This window comes from Heliangelus exortis, chromosome 1 (genome assembly GCF_036169615.1).
Source record: "Heliangelus exortis chromosome 1, bHelExo1.hap1, whole genome shotgun sequence".
NCBI classification, from domain to species: Eukaryota; Metazoa; Chordata; class Aves; order Apodiformes; family Trochilidae; genus Heliangelus; species Heliangelus exortis.
The window spans coordinates 167,738,973-167,761,469 of record NC_092422.1 but is presented as its reverse complement, the minus strand read 5'-3'; the positions used below and the strand labels follow the sequence as shown (position 1 = coordinate 167,761,469).

The following is a 22,497-nucleotide window of genomic DNA, read 5'->3' as shown; positions in this document are numbered from 1 at the left end:
ACCGAGTTTCTATTATCCACATCCTCCAAAGGAAATTCAGTGGATGCTAATGCATGAAAATTAACTGTTCGCAGATGAGAATCTCTCATCCTTTTGCCCTCCTGTCTCTGCTGCTGTAAGCAGAAGCCTCACCAAACAGCGACACTGCTGACAGTTCTGTATCCAGGTGTCACCACTGTTGTAGGAAAGCTCCCCACTCTGATGTAAACATTGACTGCTGAGCCTCGGGTCACATTCAGGACAGCAGAATAGGTCGACGGTGGGATTTTCACAGTCACAGACCATTCGCCGGCACATCACGTATCCACTCTGTTGTTGGAAGACAGGTATAGAGGGATGGCAGAAATCTGACCAAATCCAGCATTACTGGTACCAAAATTTGGTTTTTTGGCATGACTCTAAGCCATGAGGTTTTCCACCATATGATGCCTTGGTCAAAATATAATTCAGAGAGAGGCAGAAACCACAAAACACACTCAGTAGGTACCAAAATGTGCCCTTGTTGTCTTACACACGTCCTTCATACATCCAGCTTTCAAGATAGCTTTTACCTAAACTGATGAAACCCAAGGGTGTTTTTCCCAAGGGTCAAATTTAATGGATTATACTAAATTTATGTCCTTCTCATACACATGCTAGTCAAGTCTGGCTTTAAACTCCCAGGTCATTCCCTCTCTTCTGTAATTATTCACATAAGGAAGATGATAGGTAGCGTGAAATTAAATTCATGCCCATGAAACTTGAGCTGCTGAAATGCTTAGGACTTTGTCAACAGAGTATGGGGCTTTCATTCTCCAACAGCATTTAGCCTGGGACCAAGGTTTCCACAGCTAACATTTGAGAAAGCTAAGCTGAATTACTCTGCAGATACAGAACTTTCTGCTATTTATAGCCATCTGCTAGAGATACTGGCATCAGTCACCAGTGCCAATATATGTCTAGACAGACAGTTTCTTTGCATGAAAATGCCATTATTCACACTAAAAAAACAAACAAAAACCAAAAAAAAAAAAAAAAAAATCCCAACAAAACAAACAAACAAACAAAAAGCAAACAAACCAAAAACCCCCAAAACACTGGGTGGTATCTCTACTAAGAAAATGAGAAAATTGTACTATTGTCCTTCTCCCAGTATCACATAATAAACCTTCTGTGGAAGTTCTGCTCTGGTAGGTTGGAAGGAAACTCTCCCCCAAACCATATAATATATTTATTTCCAGTTTTAGCACCACATGCACACCTGAGAAAGCAACTAAACCTTGAATCATGACACACTTCCCTTCAGCCCTACCACTATCTTGCAGAAACACCAAGTTCTATTTCTACTGACCTGGCAGGAGCAGACAGAGCATCTGTCATTCTCCAGCACCCAAATCTGACCATTGTGCTTGATTTTGTTTTCGTGGATACAATCTCCCGTGCAGTTCTTGCCATGAGGACATCGACAGTCGTAGCCACCATCCAAGTTAAAGCAAACAGTGTCATTGGCACAGGTGTGCCTTCCAGTGCCACATTCATCAATGTCTGCAAAAAAATCACCATGGAGTGCTCTTAGACCACATTCAATCAACAAATAGGTTCTTGTGGCAGTCGATATAAATGATTCTTAGCCATTAAAGCCCTCAGCTGCAAATTGATTTCCACTCCACCAGAACGGGAAGAAATAACTTCAAAGTCCACAAAAAATATTTTTCAAGTCACATCAACTTTGAAAACGTGGTATTTTGAGTTTTTCTACACATAAGTGAACGCTATTGAGTAAAGTAGTTAGAACGAAGCAATCACAGGAAACATAAGAACAAAAATCATTCTGAGCTCCTTAAAGAGCATTAGTTTGGGGCAACTGTTCACGTGCAGTTAAACAAAAAAAAGCTGCAGAATCTTGTTTTCAAAACTTTTTGCTGTCTCTGTCTAGAACAATTTTTTAGTTCACTTGCTGAGAATTTAATGTGAAGGGTGACTCTGTAAGCTTATTTAAGCAAGTACATTGTGCTTTAAGTTTCATCATTTATTTGGATGGGCAAACTCGAATATTTTAATTATTGAAGTTGCAGTGACATCTATAGTCCTTGTGTCTAGCACAGAAAATAAGGAAAAAAAATATCTCCAGTGAATAAAGGTAAATGACTTCAAAACAATCATATTTCAAAGAGTTCAAGAGTACTTTTAAAGGGCTGCTTCATCAAGGTACACAAAATTATTCTGCAAGGGCAAACTGGCAGCACACACTGCCTTCTACTTGAATAGCCTTTATTTAGCTTTTAAAGCTGCCCATATGGAGAAAATTTATCTGGGAAAAAAGCTTTGAAAGGGCATGAAATAATGAGCTATATGCTATCAAATGTGGAAAACACTGGAAGGGTAAAGACTAGATATATGGAGTGTGTAAATATCAGTACACTGAGCTCAGTTCCACATTCTACATGATGCTGACAAACTGTACATGAGCCAGCAGTGTGCCCTGGCAGCCAGCAGGGCCAACCATGTCCTGGGGTGCATCAAGCAGAGCATCACCAGCCAGTCAAGGGAGGGGATTGTCCCATTCTGCTCTGCACTGGTGTGGCCTCACCTTGGGCACTGTGTGCAGTTTGGGGCATCACAGTGTTGAAAAGACATCAAACTATTGGAGCCTCCAAAGGAGAGCAACAAGGATGGTGAAGGGTCTGGAGGGGATGACTTGTGAGGAGCAGCTGAGGTCACTTGGATTGTTCAGTCTGGAGGAAAGGAGGCTGAGGGGTGACCACATAGCAGTCTGTGGCTTTTTCACAAGGGAAAGAGATGGGACTGGTGCTGATTTCTTCACTCCTGTGACCAAAGACAGGACTTGGGGAAATGGTAGGAGGCTGAATCCAGGGAGGTTTAGGATAGATATTAGGGAAAGGTTTTTAACCCAGAGGGCAGTTGAGCAGTGGAACAAGCTCCCCAGGGAAGTGGTCACAGCACCAAGACTGCCTGAGTTCAAGAAGAGTTTGGACGATGCTCTCAGGCACATGGTGTGATCCTGGGGGTGCCCAACACAGGGACAGGAGTTGGACTTGATGGTCCCAATGGCCCCTTCCAACTCAACAGGAGTTGGACTTGATGGTCCCAATGGCCCCTTCCAACTCAGCATATTGTATAATTCTATGATATGATTTCATAACAGTGAACAGCCTGGCCCAAGCTCTTTGTTAATAGAGTTTATTAAAAAGCAGCCTTGTGATATTCAACTGTCCAACAGATCAGCACAAGACCATAAGTAATATTTTCATGAATGTCATGAATTTCACCATCAGTATAAAAACTCAGCTTTGGGATCAGCAATGGAAATGAAAACTCCAATTCACCTCAAGCACATTTAGTTTAAAGAAAAATAACTCAGTTATCATTTCAATTCCAAGTGTAGCTGCAGTCAAAAAAAAAAAAAAGTAAACAAGTTGCTAATTTGAATATGAATTGGGATGAAAAAACAGCAGGGAAATTATTAGAAATCCACTGTATAAATAAGCAGCATTGTGGGTTTCCTTGAAACACAGTTTGCAATAACAGCAGCACTGTTTCAAAAAAAAAAAAAAAAAAAGAAGTATTACAAAATTACTAAGGCTTATGGGAAGGATGAGGGAAATATCATTTGAGAAGAACTGAAAATATATGGATTGCCCCTCTCTTAAAGAATGTCAACAAGAAGAAGGGATATAACAAAAAAAAAAATACTCCAGAGAAGACATGTTGAGAGCATTTGTCCTCCATACTAACATACAAGACAGGGGACAGTGAATGAAACTGAAAGACAAGAAATTTAGGTCTGATAAAAGGAAATAACTTTTCATACTATGCATAAATGAACCACAACACTCACTGCCACAAAGTGGTAAGAGAGGGAAAAAAATAATGTAGCCAGAAGTGGATAAAGCCAGCAAGAATATTCATAGAATCATAGAATAGAATAGTTTGGGATGGAAAGGAACTTGAAACTTATCTAGTTCCAATCCCCCTACCTGGGCAGGGACACTTCACACTAGATCAGGCTGCTCACATTCAATTTGCAATGATAACAGATTTTGGAAGAGAGATTACATTTCATGTGTTGGGGTCTATGGTGCCTTTATTTACACATTGGATAATCTAGAACAGTCAAATCATCTCAGAACTCCACATCTTCTACCTTGCTACCTTCTCCACCACTGTTGCCACAGGGCAGAAGAAAATTGGGATGATGAACTTCATTCAGTGAGGCTGCCCTGAAACTTTGCAAGCAGACAGGGAAACCACCCAGCAAGGACTCATCATTAAAGGACCAGAAGTCCATGTGGAGGCTGAGCAGCCTCCAGCCTTGACAGCTTTTAGACAAGTAGCTAACAGGAGTGGTTTCAGTGATTCCGGTCCAGGCAGAGCAGAGGGAAGAAAGAGCTGCTCTCACCTTCCTCTGTCTTGTCTTAAACCCATACTGGAAGCAATACAACCTAGCAATTTAAAATGAAGTCTTACATATACTCAGTCTAACTGGGTTTAAGGTATGCAATAAAGAGAAAAAACACAAATCCTATTTAAATACAGTAATTAAATTAGCAGCAGGATTCTCCTTATCGTTGAAGTAATTTTAAAAAATAACTTCCCAACACTTGCATTTGTTTGTTTAAAACACTCTTTTGTAAAAATTTTCACGTAGTTTTTGTCATAAATGAATAATATCATTTCTCAACAACCTGGTTACTTAACTGAAAGCAGCTATTTTTAATGAGAGACTTAATGAAGTCCAGCTGCCATGCAAATAAAAACAGTTTCATTTAAAGAACAAGTGGTGACCCTATAAACACTGTCTGCATTTGGCGTGTAAGTGCAAGTGTATTTCACAATTTTCCCACGAGGAAAAGGCTTCTACTTAGTTTGTGATTCTAACCTAATCAGAAACAGCAATGTGTTTATAACACAGCAAGAAAAACACAAATTTTGCATGCATGAAATTCTCACCTGCATTATTCATCCACATCAAACTTCAGGCATTATCTGCAAAGAACTTGCATTCAAATCATCCATACCAAGCAAAACTTTGGTAAACCTTATTAATTTGGATTTATAAAGGATGGTGAATTATTATGTTACTAACATTCTATTAACAGCCATAACCACCTCTCCGATTTCTCAAAACCATATGGAGAGGGCATATTGTCCCTTGAATCTTTTATGTCTGGAAAAGGCAGAAGAGAGGATTACAGACAGGTTGCATATTTCCAGCATATCTAGACACAGAGGCATATTATTATCTCTCCCATATTGTTTGACAAAAGAACAAACAAAACAAAAAATAAACCCCAGAAAACAACCAAACGGAAAAAACCACACAACAACAAAACAAACAAACAAACAAAACAAAACAAAACAAACCACAAAACTAAATAATTCACTTCATGCTATTTACAAGACCCTGCTTAGGAATCAAGCAGCTCAGATGTTGTAACAGTAGAACATCAAGTTTCAGAAGACTTGGAGGTTTGCCTCCGGGGAAAAAAAAACTACAAAAAAGCAAAAAAACCAAACCAAACCAAACCAAACCAAAACAAACAACAAAAAATCCCAGAAACAAAATGTAACTAATACCTAGTGCTGAATTGAGAACTAGTTTTTATTTATCTAATCTACACAAAAAAACTGCAGAAGCTTTGTTCTGGCACACTTTTTTTTTCCCCTGTTCTTACCATCATCCCTGGGTACAACTTAATGGTGCAATGACAGAGGAGTACCATGGATGAAGAAGTAGTGATGCATGTTAAGGAAAGCTAGGAGCTGATTGTAGCACAAGTAATTTCATGCCTATACAGGAAAAATACTGGCCTAAAGCTGTACAAAATTGTGACAAAATTGTTTACAAAATTTATGGCCTCAAGTTGCATCAGGGGAGATTTAGGTTGGATATCAAGAGAAATTTATTTAGAGAAAGGGTTGTTAAGCACTGGCACAGGCTCCCCAGGGAGGTAGTTGAGTCTTCATCCCTGAATGTGTTTAAAAATCATCTGGATGTGGTGCCTGGGGACATGGTTTAGTGGTGGATCATCAGAAATAGGGTAATAGGGTTAGGATGAGGTTGGACTTGATGATCTTAAAGGTCTTTTCCAGCCTGAGCATTACTATAATTCTGTGATTCTATGACAGTACCACCCTGGAATGATTAAACTCTATTTGCAATATTTGAGAGACTCCAAGGGCATAACACTCCAGAACAGAGGAACTTCCATTGCCCTGCTAGGTTGTGACCCAATCTGTATTTAACAGATTTACTGACTGCTTCTTGGAACAGATACTCAAAGAATCCCAAAGGGACAAAGTACCATTTGACTTGTCCCTGAGCACTGTGCAGGCTCATAGTCAAGTTGTCTCTACTGAACAGCTACTCTGTACTGGTGACCAACAGTGACCACATCATTTAAAAGTTCAACGGCCTTAAAAGAATTTAAAAGCTGCAAAAAAGTAGTGATAGTGGTAATGATTTTATTTTCAAAGGGGAAATTATGCTAAAATGATGAAGTTTTCCAGAATAATCAAAACTAGCGTCCAAAGATGTTTTCAGATAGAAAGAAGGTTGCTTGAAGATACTATGTTATATATTCAGAGTAAATGTATCCTATACTAATGAAAAAATACTTTAATGGGGGATAAATTTCACATAATGCATCTTTATTCAAAGACTTTTCGTGTCCCTTCTTGGATAATACATGCTCTTAAAGGAACCTCATGTCCATGGAATAAAAGATGTAGTTGATTCACAGGTTAATAGTTTATTAGTTAGTAATAAGGGGCAGAAATAAATGGTCAGGTTGTCACAAACCACAGCTGTCCCAGGGAAAATCCCCAAGGATTTGTGCCAGATTGTGTGATGCCTGACAATATGTAGTCATCAGGTGAAACAAATGGACAGTGAGATGAAAAAGGCTGTTGATAAGACAGTATTAAAACCAAAAATTGACAGTGAAATATAGAAGTATTTAATGATATTGATTGATTAAACAATAATATGTCAGATGAGATTCAGTTGTAAGGTGCATAGGAAAAGACCCTTTAGAAAAACAAACCAGTCTTTTAGATCTATTCTGGAAAGGGATCTTGGAGCTATTATGGATAGCTCTAAATAATGGCAGCTCAATGATATTTAGGGCAAAAAAGAAACCAAATACAAACTCAAAATAAACTCCAAAGGAGTATGAACAAGCCACAATTAGAAAATAGCCCACGTATATTTTGCTAAGTAGTTACACAGGGCTCAGAGATGCATTCTGATACAGCTGATGGGAATGTGCAGTGTTCCCTACCCTGAAGAGCAGCTATCCAGTTTTACAAGCAGGATGTTCACATAAACCTCCAAAAGGTTTCCCCCAGACATGGTTTCCCAACAGTTAGAGCATTATCTGTATAAAAAAGAGATTTGGCCATTGAGAAATGCTTTTGGAAGAAATGGGTTGGAGTTGTGGACAATTTCCTTCTCTGAAACATCTGAAGTTCCTCAGTTACTTCTGGGGAGTAAGCAAGATGACAAGATGAGGATACCTGAATACTTTATGCTTAAGACAAACCAGGATGGAGTGCATTTGATTGGGAACCCAAACTCTTCTGAGTAGGAAGTTTGGTTTCTCTTCTTCTCTGTCCTAAGTGAACCTATTGGCTGATGTAAGCATTCCTCAAAGAACATGGGAATTGTGAGCAATTTATTCCTGACTCCATGCAAGCCAGCTGACAGATTGCTTAGCAGATATGGAGAATGAAGAGTTGAGACTTTCTTGTCAGTAAAACCAGCTTCACAGAGGTGTTGTTTCCTGACACAGTAAATGTGTTCAAATAGCTGTCTTATAAAATGTAGAGGTGGAGTTTCTGTTTTAATTGTCGTTCTTGAAAAGATGAGAAACTGCCAGTTTTGTACTCCACCCACACTCCAGAATATTGTAATGCTAATATCTCTTATATCATATCTGCCTTCTTTTGGTGATGCTTAAGTTGGGTTCCCAGACTGAATAATGAAGCCTTGATGCCTACAGCTCTGTTTAGGATGGATGGAAAAAAAAAACAAAAAAGTCACTTTATTTGTTGACCTTTTTTGATCATGAATAAAGATGAAAGGATTTCAATGGATCTTTGAGCACTATCAAGATTTCCTGCCAAAGAGTAGTGATTCTTTATTTCCTCTCTCCTTAAGTGCTATCAACAACAAAACTGTTTAACATTACCAGCACTGTAGAAAGATCTAAGTGTAGGACTCTGAACTGAGAGCGGGGTTTTTTGAATTACAAGAAATTTCATGTACTAGTTAAATACTGGGAGTACTGTGAGCTAAAGCCAGACATCCAGACAATCAGCAACCCCTCTGCCTTCCAGATCCAGGGACATGGATGCTGAAGTGACTGTTTTGGACCTTGTCCATTCATTATGGCTCGGGAGCATTCTGAGGATTTTATTATGCCTCCATTACTCATTATCCTGGACTGTGGAACATACTGGCCAAGTAGAGCCCGAGCTCTCTATGTGGTCAGGCAGTCTGCTCTAACATACAGAGACAGAAGGGATTTTGCTTCTGCAAGCAGGACAGCAGAAGCAGAAGAAGAATATTGGTTTTTTGTTTTGTTTTCTAGTGGTGCCTCATGGCAGAAAAAGAGGTAGCAGGTACAAACTTGAATATAGGAAGTTCTATCTAAAAATGAGGAGGAACTTCTTTACTTAGAGTGTAGCAGAGCACTGGAACAGTTTGCCCAGAGAGGTGACGGAGTCTCTGGAGATATTCAAAACCTTCCTGGCTGCCATCCAGTGCGACTTGCTCTAGGTTAACTTGCCCTGGAAAACGTTGGACTAGATGATCTCCAGAGGTCCCTTCCAACCCCTAACATTCTGTGATTCTGTAAAATAACAAGATATTTCAGAACAGAAATCCTAAACTGTGAGTTCACATACAGATGAACCTTTGCAACCAAAAAAAGATCCTTTTTGAACTGGGCATTCTGGACTTCCAGCCCTTAAATTTGCACCTGCCTCATTTAAAGAATGTGGTACCTGCTGAAAAGGAAGGTATGTTGATCTCATATTCTGTATCAACAACAGATGGTACCTGCCAGATACTCTTGGTAAGTTCTAAGGGACTGCATTAATTAGGGAGTTCTCCTTCAGACCTGGAGGTATGCAAGATGTCCAACAGCTGGTGAGGTATAACCAACAGGTTTCTGCTACAAACCAATACAGCTGCTTCCTTCAGCTGATTTTAGAAGCTTTTAGACATTGAAGGGAACATATCAAAGGAATCAAGGTCTTACACACAGAACTGCAGAGTAAATATTAACTGGGCCTGAAAACTCTTATTTTAGGATTCTGTCCTCAGTGGTTCCATTTTTTTAATGCAATGAAACCTGAGGCTGTAATATCTACTATCTTAGCCAACTCTCTTTTATCAAAGAGTACATGAGAGATAACCTTCAGAACACCAATAAGATTGTGTAAAAAAACTATAAGGAAGAGCTGTTGAGGAGCAAGGAGCAAGATAGCAAGGTAATATACCGTGTTAATTTACATATATATTTACATATATATAAATGTAAGACTTCCCAAACCCATGTAGTTCTCAAAGACTAAATGGCTTTCTAATCTTTCACCACTTTTCTGGAAATAAGATGATGCATAACATAATTCTATCTCCAAGGGGAAAGCAGCAAGTGCTGGGAAGAGGTTGAAGCCCTACAGTTGCATTTTTTCCCATTTCTCTCAGTAACTGTTATAAAGACCACAGGTCTACCCAGGACTCTAATGTGGAGCAGAACTAATAGCAAAGGAATCTTTAGGCCTTCCATTGCCTGTAGGTATAATAAAATGGGATTATGAATTTTTGCATTCAAGTACATTAGTCAAAATATTCAATATTCCTAGTCATGCCAAAGAAGCAGCACTAGCCAAGGTCAATATATGTGTAAAACAGGCAACTCAGCAACTATCATTTCTTTCTTAAGCACTGACAAAATCTAATGCTACCAAGAATACCAGCCCTAGCTAGGAATTTTCAGTGCAATGTCATCATGGGGCCATTTTCTGTAAAAAGGGGTAGGTGCAGTTTTGGTGTTCTGTTAAAATAAGGTCTTTAAGGAAATGCTCCTGTGCTTCAGTGATTTTAACAGAGGTGTTTCCACTTGAATCTTCAAAATTGGAGCTTTTGCTAAAGGAAACAAGTTTCAGGCTAACGCTGATCACAGGAATGTTTTCCGTACTGTTGTCAGCACATGTCCAGAGGACACAGACAGATCCATATTTGAGGCAGACCATACAGAAAAAAATTTGAATCCACACTTCCTTGGCTTTTAAATGTTTTCTCCACTGAAAGAGGGAACTCTTTTGAAAACAACTAAAATTTAGAAAAGATGAGTCTGAACAAGCTTATCATGCACTCCATAGCACCACTACTATGAAGTTGTCCACTTTGAAAGTAAAACAAAAAAGCCCTCAAAAAAACACATTCTAATGAGTTTTAAATTCTTTGTTCCCCAAGACAGAAACGAAGGCAGGCTGTCCTGGTTTGGGCCAGGATAAAGGTGATTTTCTGCCTTGTACTTTTGTTTTTAGCTAAGTCTCTTGTAAGTAGCTGCACTTGCTGAAATTAACAGCAAGTTTCTCAGACAGTGTTTGCTTCTAGAACTGGTAACACTTGATGTTTATAGTTACTGCTGGAAACTGGTGTGCAGAGCCAAGGCCACTGCTCAGCTCTGAGGAAAACTTTTACCCTCCAGAAGGAAGAGGTCCCACCTGCAGACCTCCTTTGGGAAGGAACAGACAAGATAGATGCCAGAATTGACCAAACAGAGTATTCCATCCCATATACATCATACTCAGTATAAATTTGAGGCATCATGAGGGCCAAGCCACGCTTCCAGCTTCCGGCTGCCTGCCCTTCCTGCCTTTCCTGCTTCCTTTCCTTCACCTGGCATCCTGGAAGGATCCCATCCGTTCCTCTGCCTGTGGTCCTGATCCGTGCTAGCCCATATCTGTGTGTTCCTGCCTCCAGTTCCCGACTGCTCCTGACCCCAGGATTCCAGCCTGGACTTTCCCAGGGCTGCCCTGCAGCCTCGGTGGTGACGTGAGAGCTACTGGGGGGAGAGAGGGGAGGAATGTGGTATCCATTTTCCTGTATATTTGTATATATTTAGTAATTTTTCCTATTTATCATTACTGTTTCATTAAAGGTGTGTAGTTTAGTTTCCAACCCATAAGTCTCTCTCCCTTATTCTCTCTCTTTTCTTTATCAGGGAGGAGAGAGAGATTAATAGAGAGTGTCTGTTACTCGGTTTAATTGCCAGGCCAGTGTTAAACTGTGACACAGGCCCAGTTTCTCTTCAGTGTAATTCAGCATTGTTCCTTCTACAGCTCTGTAAGCTGTAGCACTTGCACAAGCAAGGCATCTTCAGAGAACACTGAATGCAGCAAGAAGCTCATACAGCTCGTACAGGTGGGAAGTGGAGAAGTGAGATTTGAAATCTGAGAATAGTACAGCCTGGAAGCTGTTCCCCATCACAGAGAGTCTCTAAAAGACCATCCACCAACAGTTCAATCTAATCAGCTCCAACTAGAGCATACTGAAGAAGTGACAAAAGAAATCCATTTTATTATGTCTTTAAGCCCAGTAGGGGAATCTCTCACAGATGAAAGAACTGACAGCAGAGAAACCAATTGCTTTTTGCACTGTTCAACTTTCCATACTGCAATGGATTTTAGGTCGTCTCCTTATACCTTTTCAGGGTTTATTTTCTGTCTGAGAAACAAAGTCACAGGCTTCAATCCAATAAAATGTGATGTAGTAAGACTAATAAAATATCTAATCTTCCTACCCATCTGCAGTTGCAACACATTCCAAAATTTGGAGCTACAATCAATCAAACTGAAAGCATTCCACTGTCAGTGACTAGGGTTATCAGCAATGAAAATAGTTTCCTGGTATCTGTAATTTAATTCTAATTACTTGTTATCCTCTGTGTATGTTTAATAAAGAGCTGCTGGCACTTTGTAGAAAAGGTCAAAGCATTGTAATAATTGCCACCCCTGCACACAAGTCTCAATCCCCATATTTCTTTTTCCTTGGCTTTTCATTTGCTTAGAAATTGCTGCTTAATTGGTGCTTATTTGCACACGTCTTAACAGAGTCACTTTGTATCACTTAAATCTCTTGAGATAGCACATGCCAAATCACTATCTTCAGCCCGTAAGACAAATATTATATTGACACTGAAGATAAAACCTAGTGAGAATATTGAGAATATTTCCATAAACGTCCAGATAGAGTATTACCCATGCCACAAGAGCAACATTGCTATCAGAGGGATCACAACTTCTTCTTTGCACCTTCTTGTCCTAACACCTGGCCAGCTAGCACTGACATTTAGTTAGTTCTTGACAAAGAAAGCTTGATTTATGAAAGCAGTGGCTGACTCAAATTGCTGATTCCTCCTGGGAACCCAGGCTTTCAGCTGCAGTGAAAATGTGTTGAAATAAAGTATTGATGATGGGGCTACCAAAAAGGTCATTCTTGCTCCTGGAGAACTGCCTGTGTGTCTGCCTTAGTGAAATTAATTCAATTGTTTCCCTTTGGGACCAATACAGCCCACCAATGTGAGTTTAAACAGCAAGGTAGGGGAGCTTATGCTGTATGAACACTGAATATGTCAGCACTCAGACAAAGAAGGGTTCTCCCTTCTCCTAATTTTGCCCTAGTAGCAAATCAGACTGTTTTGTTCTCTTATTCAAGAGTGGCAGTCTGCAATATCCTAAAAGCTGAATAACATTCTCTACTAAGAAATCTGCCTCTGACAGTAATTGTGTTCTTACTAACATGATGCTCTCTCTAATGTCATTCATAGACAAAAAAAACCCTTCCCCCATCTCCTTGTACCCTTCACCTTGCCCCAGCCCAAAGTTCACTGAGCTTGCCCATTTGTAAGGTTATTCTTCAAACTGCAGCTTTCTATAAGCAGGTAGCCTATTGACAGGAGAAGCATCCAGTATTAATTAACTCAGGTATTGGTAAGGGTGTCAGGGCAGCATCATCCTTCCTTGTAATGGGAAATATTTTGATTGCAGACTTTGAGTGTACAAGGAACAAAGTGGAGGAACTGAGGTCTGGATTGAGGCCCAATTCTGCATATACAGAGTCTGGCATATAAACAGATTACTACAGAGTGACAGATAACAGTGCATGCTCTCAGCCCAAGGGAAATCACTTATGCAAGGACTCTGCACAGAAGCAGATGTAGGGCTAGAGAGACTGTCTTTTAAGCACCATGCCTGACTTCACATATTATCTTAGCAAATCACAGAAATAGCCACTTATGCTCCACCTATATGTTTAGAAAACTTCTCTTGCATTTTGTTTATAAAGCTTATTTAGACTACAATTGCTTTGGGTCAAGGTTTAATTTCATTGAAACAGTGCCCCAGAGGGTATTCAACCAGTACAGAAACACTAGATGATGCTGGAATGCAAATCATAACACTCCCCCCACTTTTTTAGATACTGACCTTCACAGGATTCTCCAGTTGGTGAAAACATCCCATTGTCATGGTAGCCATCTCTGCATTCACAGTGGTACCAGCCAGGCAGGTTAATGCAGTTAGCACGGCTGTCACACTGAACAAAGCCATCTGAGCATTCATCAATGTCTGTTTAGCAGAAACAACAAAAAAGAAGGAGAAAATTCACACAGAGGAAATTGCTGTATTCATCTGACAGAAGAGCAAGGTCTCTGGTACTCCTGGGTTTCACAGATGTATTTTGATTACTGATACTTGAATTTCCAGAATTATTTATCCAGAGGCAAAGCTTGGAATCATTTCCATAAAAGAACATTTGCTGCTGGTGTTGGCATTGCTAACAGTGAAGGTTCTACCAATATAAATTTATTGTTTACATATTAGCAAATAATTTTGTCACAATGCATGATAGGTAATCCAACATCTGTGTAAAATGCCCACAGTATGAAGAAAGCAATGGGGTCCCAGTTCAAATCATAGGATGTTTACCCTTTGATGAGTGCCAGCTGCCTGATAAAGAGGCATCTGATTCTTTCTAATCAAAATATTGAATACTCACTCTGGCCCTTGCTAATGCTCTTGGTGACACTGATTTTAGGTTAGTTGGGGTTCTCTATACTGTGGAGTTAACCTACACCAGCACCTCTGACTCAGCATAACCAACAGCTGTCTCCTTTCTCACTGTCAAAAAGAGCAGTCAGGACTCCAAAAAAATGCTTGAACACTAAAGATGAAACACAACACATTGTCCTCCTCCTGATAATTCCATTGGGATATGTGTTTCTTAAAAGAATACTGACTAAACTTCCACTGACTAAACTTTACAGTAACAGCTCACCATGGAATGGATTTCTGGAGGCACTCACTAGATGCAAAATTCACCAAATCACGTTCTGCAGACACCTGATGGTGTCTCATGGATGCAGCAGAGACGCAGAGTGATGTGACCACTGAGACTGAAGTAAAATACAGAAAAATTCTGCCCACAGTGCCTTCCCATTTATGTCATCTGTGATTTTCACATCAGAAAGTGCAAACTGGTCAAGAAAATAGATTTTGGGCTGCAATAAGGACATAAATCTCTTTCCTGAGAATACTAATGTGTGTATAAAGAAACACTACAGGGTTCTATGAAATCTGTCAAACACAAAATTAAAAAAACCAAAACAAAACAAAACTAAAGCTTCCTTATCCATTAAAAGCACTTTGTTCCGCAGTTGAAGGAATGAAAATTATTAGGTATGTGGGGGACACCTGCATACACTGTGAGGTATTGCTCATACACTCACATTTGTTTTTGAGTTGTATTTTATGTTGACATGCCAGAGGGTAGATGAGATGTGCTCTGGGTATTTAATTTACATGCCAAATAACATCTCTTTGGAATCTGTTTGGGATAACTGTACAACCATATGATTAGCATATTGGGTTTTATAAGCTTTACAGTTACTTGATGAAATATCATTAAAAATTTTCATTATTACATCTCAGCCTGACTTTCTATTGACAGTCTCTGACTTGGCACACCTTGTGTGTGTTACCTGTATCTATGATGATGAAAATTAGAATCATAGAATGATAGAATGGTTTGCTCTGGAAGTGACTTCTATGATCACCTAATTCCAAACTCCCTGCTGTATGGGCAGGGACACCTCTCCCTAGATCAGTTTGCTCAAAGCTTCATCCAACCTGGCCTTGAACACTTCCAGGGAGGGGTCATCTATAACTTCTCTGTGCAACCTGTGCCAGCATCTCACCAGCCTCACAGGAAACTTTCCAGTACTCCTTCTGGATTTTGTCACCAAGCAGATATTTTTGCTGCATTGTAATAAACCACATACTAAGCCACAAATCTCCATTGGTTTAAAACACAGAACGTTCAGCTCCGCTACGAATTCCAGGCTAATCACCTAAGTAGTCCTGCTGCAGGACTGAGAAATGCCAAACCTTTACAAAACTCTGCTGTTCACTGTCCCTCTCTCTAAACTGATGTCACCTCTGGCTTTGGCTTGTGAGACAGTGGGACCACAGAGGTGTTTGAGAGATCAGAGGAATAGCAATGAAAACTGTGTTACCATAGTGAGAAAATGTTGGTTTGCCATCTGTGCGTTATCTACTGCTATTCACTCACATACCCCAGGGTTACTTAAGAAAAAGGAAAGGAAAAGAAGAAAGGACCACAGCCTAGAAGCTCCCCTACCACTGGAGAATGTGTCACTTGGGATTTACCTTGCCTGGCAGAAATGAATCTAACTAACCATGCTAAACACTCAGGATCTCCTGGTAAGTACAGTGTAATATGTTGGGCTTGGCCAAAGAAAGAATGAAGTATGCAACATCAGAGCATGAAAGAGAAGAGCTGCTGTTCAGACTCAGCATGAATCTTTATTCTTGCTAGTTAATAGCATGCATTAACTACTGGATGATGAGACACTGGATGGCATATATTTCTCCTTTGAGAAACAGGAATGTATTTATTGGTGATGAGGTGCAGAAAAGACTGTTATTTAGGTCAAAGTAAAAGATATGAATTAAAGAAAGACTGTGCTCCTCTCTTCAGAACAATTTATTTGTGAATCAGTAAGCCTTATAATTATAAGGACAGTATTGCAGGCACAGGCTGAATGTGTTCTGATGAACTCACTTACTGATTATTCAGGAAAAACAAGCCTTGAATGTCACGTCAGTATTGGTAAACTGACAACAAAAGCAGCCTCTCTGTATTTATTTGCAAACTAGCTGACAAACCTACATCACAAGAAATATTACTTGGGATGAAATGCTTTTACAGTTGCCAATAAACAAGGAAACACATTCTTCTGGTTTTGTTATGGCTGCGTGAAAAGTTGAGTGGAGTTTTGTAGGAAAACCTGCCACAACAGGAGAGGATGGAAGCACACTGCTGGTCTATAAGAATTGTCCTATTGACAGGTTGTTTGCCTGCAACCATTGCCTGGAACCATTCCTGCACTGATGCTGAATTGCTCCACTACTTACATCATTTTGCAGAAAACATAAGAATTCCAAAACATTTTTCCTCACCGCTAACAATTTTAGGCAAATTACATTCTACAGTATGTGCCAGTGGGTTTCAGAATATAGATGTTCCTTATGTGCAGAATTTTCTTTTAAAACTCCTAACTAATGCTGATCATTAATTCCAGTAGAGACTTGCTCCATAATGGGACAAAATATAAGTGTCACAAATGTTAAACAAGGAAATGCAGCAGAAATGTGTTTAGCAGAGCCAAAGCACCAATTTTATGGAAAATTTTCTTGACATTTGGATAAAAGGATTTTTCTTTTCAAATGGACATAGCATGGCTCAGGAAGTGCTGCAAAAGTATCTAAGACTAAAATTATCTTATTAGTATGGGAAAAAGCAGCCAGAAATAATTTTTCTCTGTCCTATGGAGAAAAAGTCTTCGATGAATCATCTTGCAGCTGCTCAGTCAGAGGTGTGAGCTGACAAGAGAAGAAAAACTGATTGAAGTTTTGCTTGGCCAGTAGCTATGGTATATCAGTGGTATATGGTAGCTATGGTATATCAGTGGGCTACATTAACAGTGCTAATGAAGTCCTGTTTGGTGCTGTACCAGAAAGGCATGAAAAATGAAATATTAGTCTATAGAAGAAAGTTACTGAAAGGCTTTATATTTTCACCTATGGAAAAAGTTTAACAGAATGTGCAGCTACAAAGAAAGGAGGGATGTGGGTTTTTTCAGTAACAGGTGATGACATTTTTCAGCAAACAGATGAAACAGGTATCTTATTCTGAATATGCTAGTTCTGTTCTTTGTCTGGCTATGAGAAGCTGTGGCAAAGTGGAGGGAGAAGACAGACAGACAGAGAGCTGGACAGAAAGAGAGACAGAAGGATGAACAGACAGAAGGATAGAAGGAAAGACAGAAAAAATGCATCCCCAGAAAGGAAGCAAAATCAAGTCTCATATGTTTGATGGGCCAGAGCAAACGACCTCATCCTGTCTCTGCTCCAGTTTATGGCAGGAATCCTATTGACTATCATGAAGGTGGCATTTTCTCTGTTTTTCTCTTTCCTTTTCAAATAAAGAGCATAATTGCCCACAGCAAATCTGCCACCCCACTGATACAAGTGGTCAACTTTGAAACAGAAAATAATACTGATACAGTGGCTGGAAGTAACCTTCACCCCAAGCTGGAGAGCAGCCACACAGCTCTATCATAGCACTTCAGACTGCCTGCTCAGGCTGTGCTTCCCCCTGTGGCATTTGCATTGCAGAAGGTTTGGGATTTTGGCTCTTGAAACACTGTGGATGGAGAACACACATTTGGGAGGCTGGGGAGCCCATCAAACACTGGGAACACGGGGACACTCTCTACCCTATGTGACCCGTGGATGCAGTCATGGCAGTACTGTGCATACCCCCTTTCCACAAAACAGGGTAACTGATCATTACTCACTCCTGTTGCAGATCATTTGGTTTCCAAATATTCAAGTTTTCTCCTGTACATTTCTCTTAAGCTGAAACCAGACAGTCAGCTTATTTCCATATTTTGTCAGCCTTTTTCCAATAGGAAAAAATTACTGATTTTGCTAACTGAAGCTCCACTCCAATAAAGTAGACAACCAGTGAAAGGCGTTTTGAAAAGAAGTGGTGTATTACACCTAGCTCCCCTGACATGAAAAAAACTTGCTCTTCCAAATCTTTATACCTTCTTTATACCTTAAAATTACCCATTTCCTGAACTGTGGCAACAGTTTCATCTATTATACCTCTTGCTCTTGGGGAGACTGAGAAAACTCTTCTCCTTGAAGAGTAAAATAAGATCATTAGCAAATTATCCACTGCTACTCTAAGAAAAAAGGAAAGCTAGCTGTCTGATGAATATTATTAGAGAATTTCTGTATAATAAGAGCTTTTGAAGATTGAAAGTGGTATAAAATTGCCAATTTGAAAGATAGCAGTACTCTTTCATCCAGCAATAGGACCAAGCTCTCTAACGTGGTCAGGCTGCACTCAAGAAAGACCCATGGTGTGGGGGAAGAGGAGGGGGGGGGTGGGGGGGGGGGGCAGGGTTATACAATTTTATATTACTCACTTCAAGGCTGAAATATTAATCACCAAAACCTTCTCTCAGAAAAGCCTGTATGCCACCATCAAACACAAAGTTACAGAGACATGGGGGCTCTAGTTAGCCCTAAAAGCCTTTTTTTCATTAACTGCTTTATCCAGGTCAATACAAACCCAAGTCCCAGTAGCCCTCTCCTGTCAAGAAGGCAACACCACAGACTGGCAGCTTAGAATTTAGTTACTTCCACTCTGGAAGTTTTTCTGGGATAGTATAATGCAAGGCAATAAGCTAAGATTACCAATTAAAAGAGACTCACAATTACAATAGTCTGTCCCAGTGCTAATTGGGTTAATATCACTGGAAATATTTATAAAGCTAATGAGCAGCCAGCAGCTTCCATAATGCTCAGTCATTACTGGCTTAGGCTAAATTTGAGCTCCCATGTCAAATCCAGCCTAATGCTACCCAAATCCCAGCCCCATATAGAGTATAAGTAAAGTGCAAATACTGAAAGACAAATAATTTCACAAATAGATCACTGAAGAAGTGGTTTAAAAGACCATGAAGCTGTTTCAGAAGATAAATCTTCAATATTTCTTTTCATGAATACATTTGCCACAGTCAGACTGATACGGCTATGCATATGTCAATACATTTTCAAGGATGTTATGTCTGGCTTGGTCAAAAATACTAAGTCCCAACTATTCAGACTTCCACTCAGATAAGAGAATGCCCAGCAGGATTAAGATGATGTCTGAGTTCTCGGATTTTAGTAAATAGATATGCAAGGGGGAAAAAGCCTTACCTCAGTAGTTCAAAATGAAAACTCACTATACTGCATAATCTATCTATCTGCTGTAAAAAATCAATTTTCTGGAGTAGGTTTGAAAAGAGTTCATTATGTCTACTGCAAATTCTAGAGTCCCATCTCTCACATTTAAGAAGAGCAAAATGTTGGTGTTGGTTTTCATGGGACAGGGACAGCAGTGTCTATTATGACGATACTTGAGAAGACCCTGCTGTTCAATCAGGTCTTTGACTTGAAATCTTATGCAAAACCCAGGTCCCAGCAGAGAAACATAAGAGTCAGAAACAAGTTCAATATACCGGAGCTATCTTGTTTAAGCAAAGTATCAGCTTTTGGTATTTCTATCCCACTGCATTCCCATATATCCCATGCATATAAATAACCATACAGAGGAGCAATAAAAGACTACTACTACTAAAAGTCTCAGAAGCTGAGACTGCTGAAATAATGCAGGAAGATATCAGTTACACCAGAAAAATGAAGCTTCTTAGAACACCTTTTAAATCTGTTCTGTAGAATCCAATCAGCTCTGTTCTGTAGAGTCTGATCAGCTCTTTTCTTCTTTTGCTGCTGCTGATTCCCAAATTTCTTCTTTGGTCAATAGAAAACCTAGAGCCTGATTCTGTTTACAATCTCATAATGATTTTTTTTCATCTTCCATTAACTCTTTAATGACATCAGGAGAACTAGCACACATTTTTCACTACATGAATTCTCACATCAAAGTTTTCATTGAACCACAGAAAATTCTTGATTTTAACTGCATTTGCATCCAAATATTTCATTCAGTTACAGGTTTAAAATCATGAAGAGCCAGATTACAGCTGGCCTGTGGGGCATAAAAAAGAGAAGTCAGCCACAATTTTATCTTTGAATAACATATTTTCTTTACTACAAGGACATTCTCTCTCTGTGGGAAAAATCAATGATCTCAGATCACTGATGATCATTCACAGGCTTCAGAGAAGAGTGAAGTCCATGGCATTTCCTACTTTCTTCCATGGATAATGAATTAGGCCCATGTCAGGAAAAAATGCATTTTGATTGCCTCCAGAGCTGCTACTTCTATCTCTACACCTCTTGGATCTAATAGAAATTCTAGCAGAGTCACCCTAAAACCAGAATCTGGCTCAAAGAGCAGGAAAATACAGCTGGGGCTATCAATGTCACATTAAAAATTGCTTCAACACGTTGACTCAGTGCTGCAGATATGTTCACTAAAAATTTCCACCTGTCATGTTTCCACTGGAAAATAACTATTGTTAAAACAAGTCTTTTATTTTTTTTTTAAATCCTAGCAAGAGCAAATTGCATTTTTTTTAAAGTACTCTGTCCATGGAAAACTAATTTAGTTCCATTAATGAAAAGGAAGCAGTAAGTGATTGAGGATATAATACGGAATTATAGTTCATTAATTTTTCAAGTATGCAATTTTCCAGACTCCTGATCCCCCATTGATTTCTTCACACCCCCATAGGTCCTGTTAAATGCCAGGAAAAAGAAAATCAGTCGTGTTTTTATTTCATGTGTGGCAGTGGAGGTGCTCCAAAATCAGATAGGCCCATTGTGGAAGGGAATTTTCCACTAACTGCTTCACCATGCAACAATTCTTTGTTGTCAAGAACTGATCAATCACAGACCCCACTGATAACTGAAACTGTGACAGTCTCTCATTATACACCCTATATGATCAAAGGAGGTGGCATTTGTATCATCAATTGAAGATGATAATTCAGAACATCTAATTAGCCATGATGAACTAGGTGCATCCATGAATAGTGTAAAAAAAACTTTAAAAAAACATATTTTCAACAAGATTCTGTGAAATTAATTATACCAATCCACAATAGAAAGCCTAATTGAGAGATTTGTTTAGTCTGGAGAAGAGGAGGCTCAGGGGAGACCTCATCACTCTCTACAACTCCCTGAAAGGAGGGGGAAGACGGGGGGGGGTCAGTCTCTTCTCCCAGGCAGCCATCAATAAGACAAGAGGGCATGGACTTAAGCTCTGCCAGGGGAGGCTTAGGTTGGATATTAGAAAAAAACTCTTTACAGAGAGGGTGATCAAGCGTTGTAATGGGCTGCCCAGGGAGGTGGTGGATTCTCCATCCCTGGAGGTTTCTAAGAAGAGACTGATGTGGCACTCAGTGCCATGGTCTGGTAACCACAGTGGCAGTGGATTAAGGGTTGGACTTGATGACCTCAGAGGTCCTTTCCAACCTGGATTATTCTGTGAGTTCCAGCTGTTGACATAGATGTGGTTTGGCTTTAATTTTGTCCATACTTCTCAGTACAGCATTGCATCTTAAATGTAACACATACTTCTGTTTCTTTGTGTTGAAAAAGAAATTAAATTCTTCTCATCAAAATAGCAAAAGCACTTTTATGACTTGAAATACACTGAAAAAGCCATTAATGTTTGAAAGTTAACCAGACTGACTTGCACAGGTTAGAAACAGGACTATCACACTAGTGCTACTCAGCAAAGCTGTCAGTCACTGGTTAAAAGTACCAGGTCCTGAACAAAAGAGAACTAATTTGTCTGACAAGAGAAAGGCTAGTCTGGACAGTTCTTAACCCTTTTCCAAAGACTGGGAAAGAAGGCTTTACTTGTGCAGTGTACTGACCAAAGATCCTGATTTTCATCAACTGAGGACGTAAGTCAATCACAACCACAAGTATACAACTTTTATATATTTGAACCAAAGAAGGAGCCAGCATATTCTTAGCTTAGTTTGGTTTCAGCTTTTGGTTTCAACTTTTCTCAGGTCAGCTGTGGCATGAAATACAGTAGATTTCCAAGTATTTAGTTTAGAGGCCATTTAAGGCAGAAAAAAACAAAGGGACTTATGAAAAACCTCAAAGTTTTGCCCAGGAATTATTTGACATTCTGATTTGAACTTGGTCTTCTGCTATCATCCTCTAACACTTTGGTCAGGGTACAACACATATTATATGTGTGCTTAAGTTTAAAACATTATTACCTACAACAGTGAAATTTTACCACGACTTTCAGTCCATACACCAGTGATGATAAATTTAGATTGCTATCCTGAAGTGTAAAATCTTGCAGAGTTTGTGCAAAATTGTGGAAGCACATAAAAGGAAAAAATTCCCACA

The 22,497-nt window shown here is 39.5% G+C and overlaps 1 protein-coding gene across 1 annotated transcript in view; it reads right to left on the bottom strand.

Moving 5' to 3' along the window:
- NELL2 (neural EGFL like 2) overlaps window positions 1-22,497 on the bottom strand; it is a 148,656-nt gene that overhangs the window by 5,152 nt on the left and 121,007 nt on the right. Inside the window, exons 16-18 of the mRNA XM_071733559.1 lie at window positions 13,504-13,644; window positions 1,331-1,524; window positions 133-309 (exon numbers count right to left, since the gene is read on the bottom strand). Coding sequence (XP_071589660.1) covers window positions 133-309; window positions 1,331-1,524; window positions 13,504-13,644 — 512 coding nt within the window. The remainder of the gene's footprint in view (window positions 1-132; window positions 310-1,330; window positions 1,525-13,503; window positions 13,645-22,497) is intronic.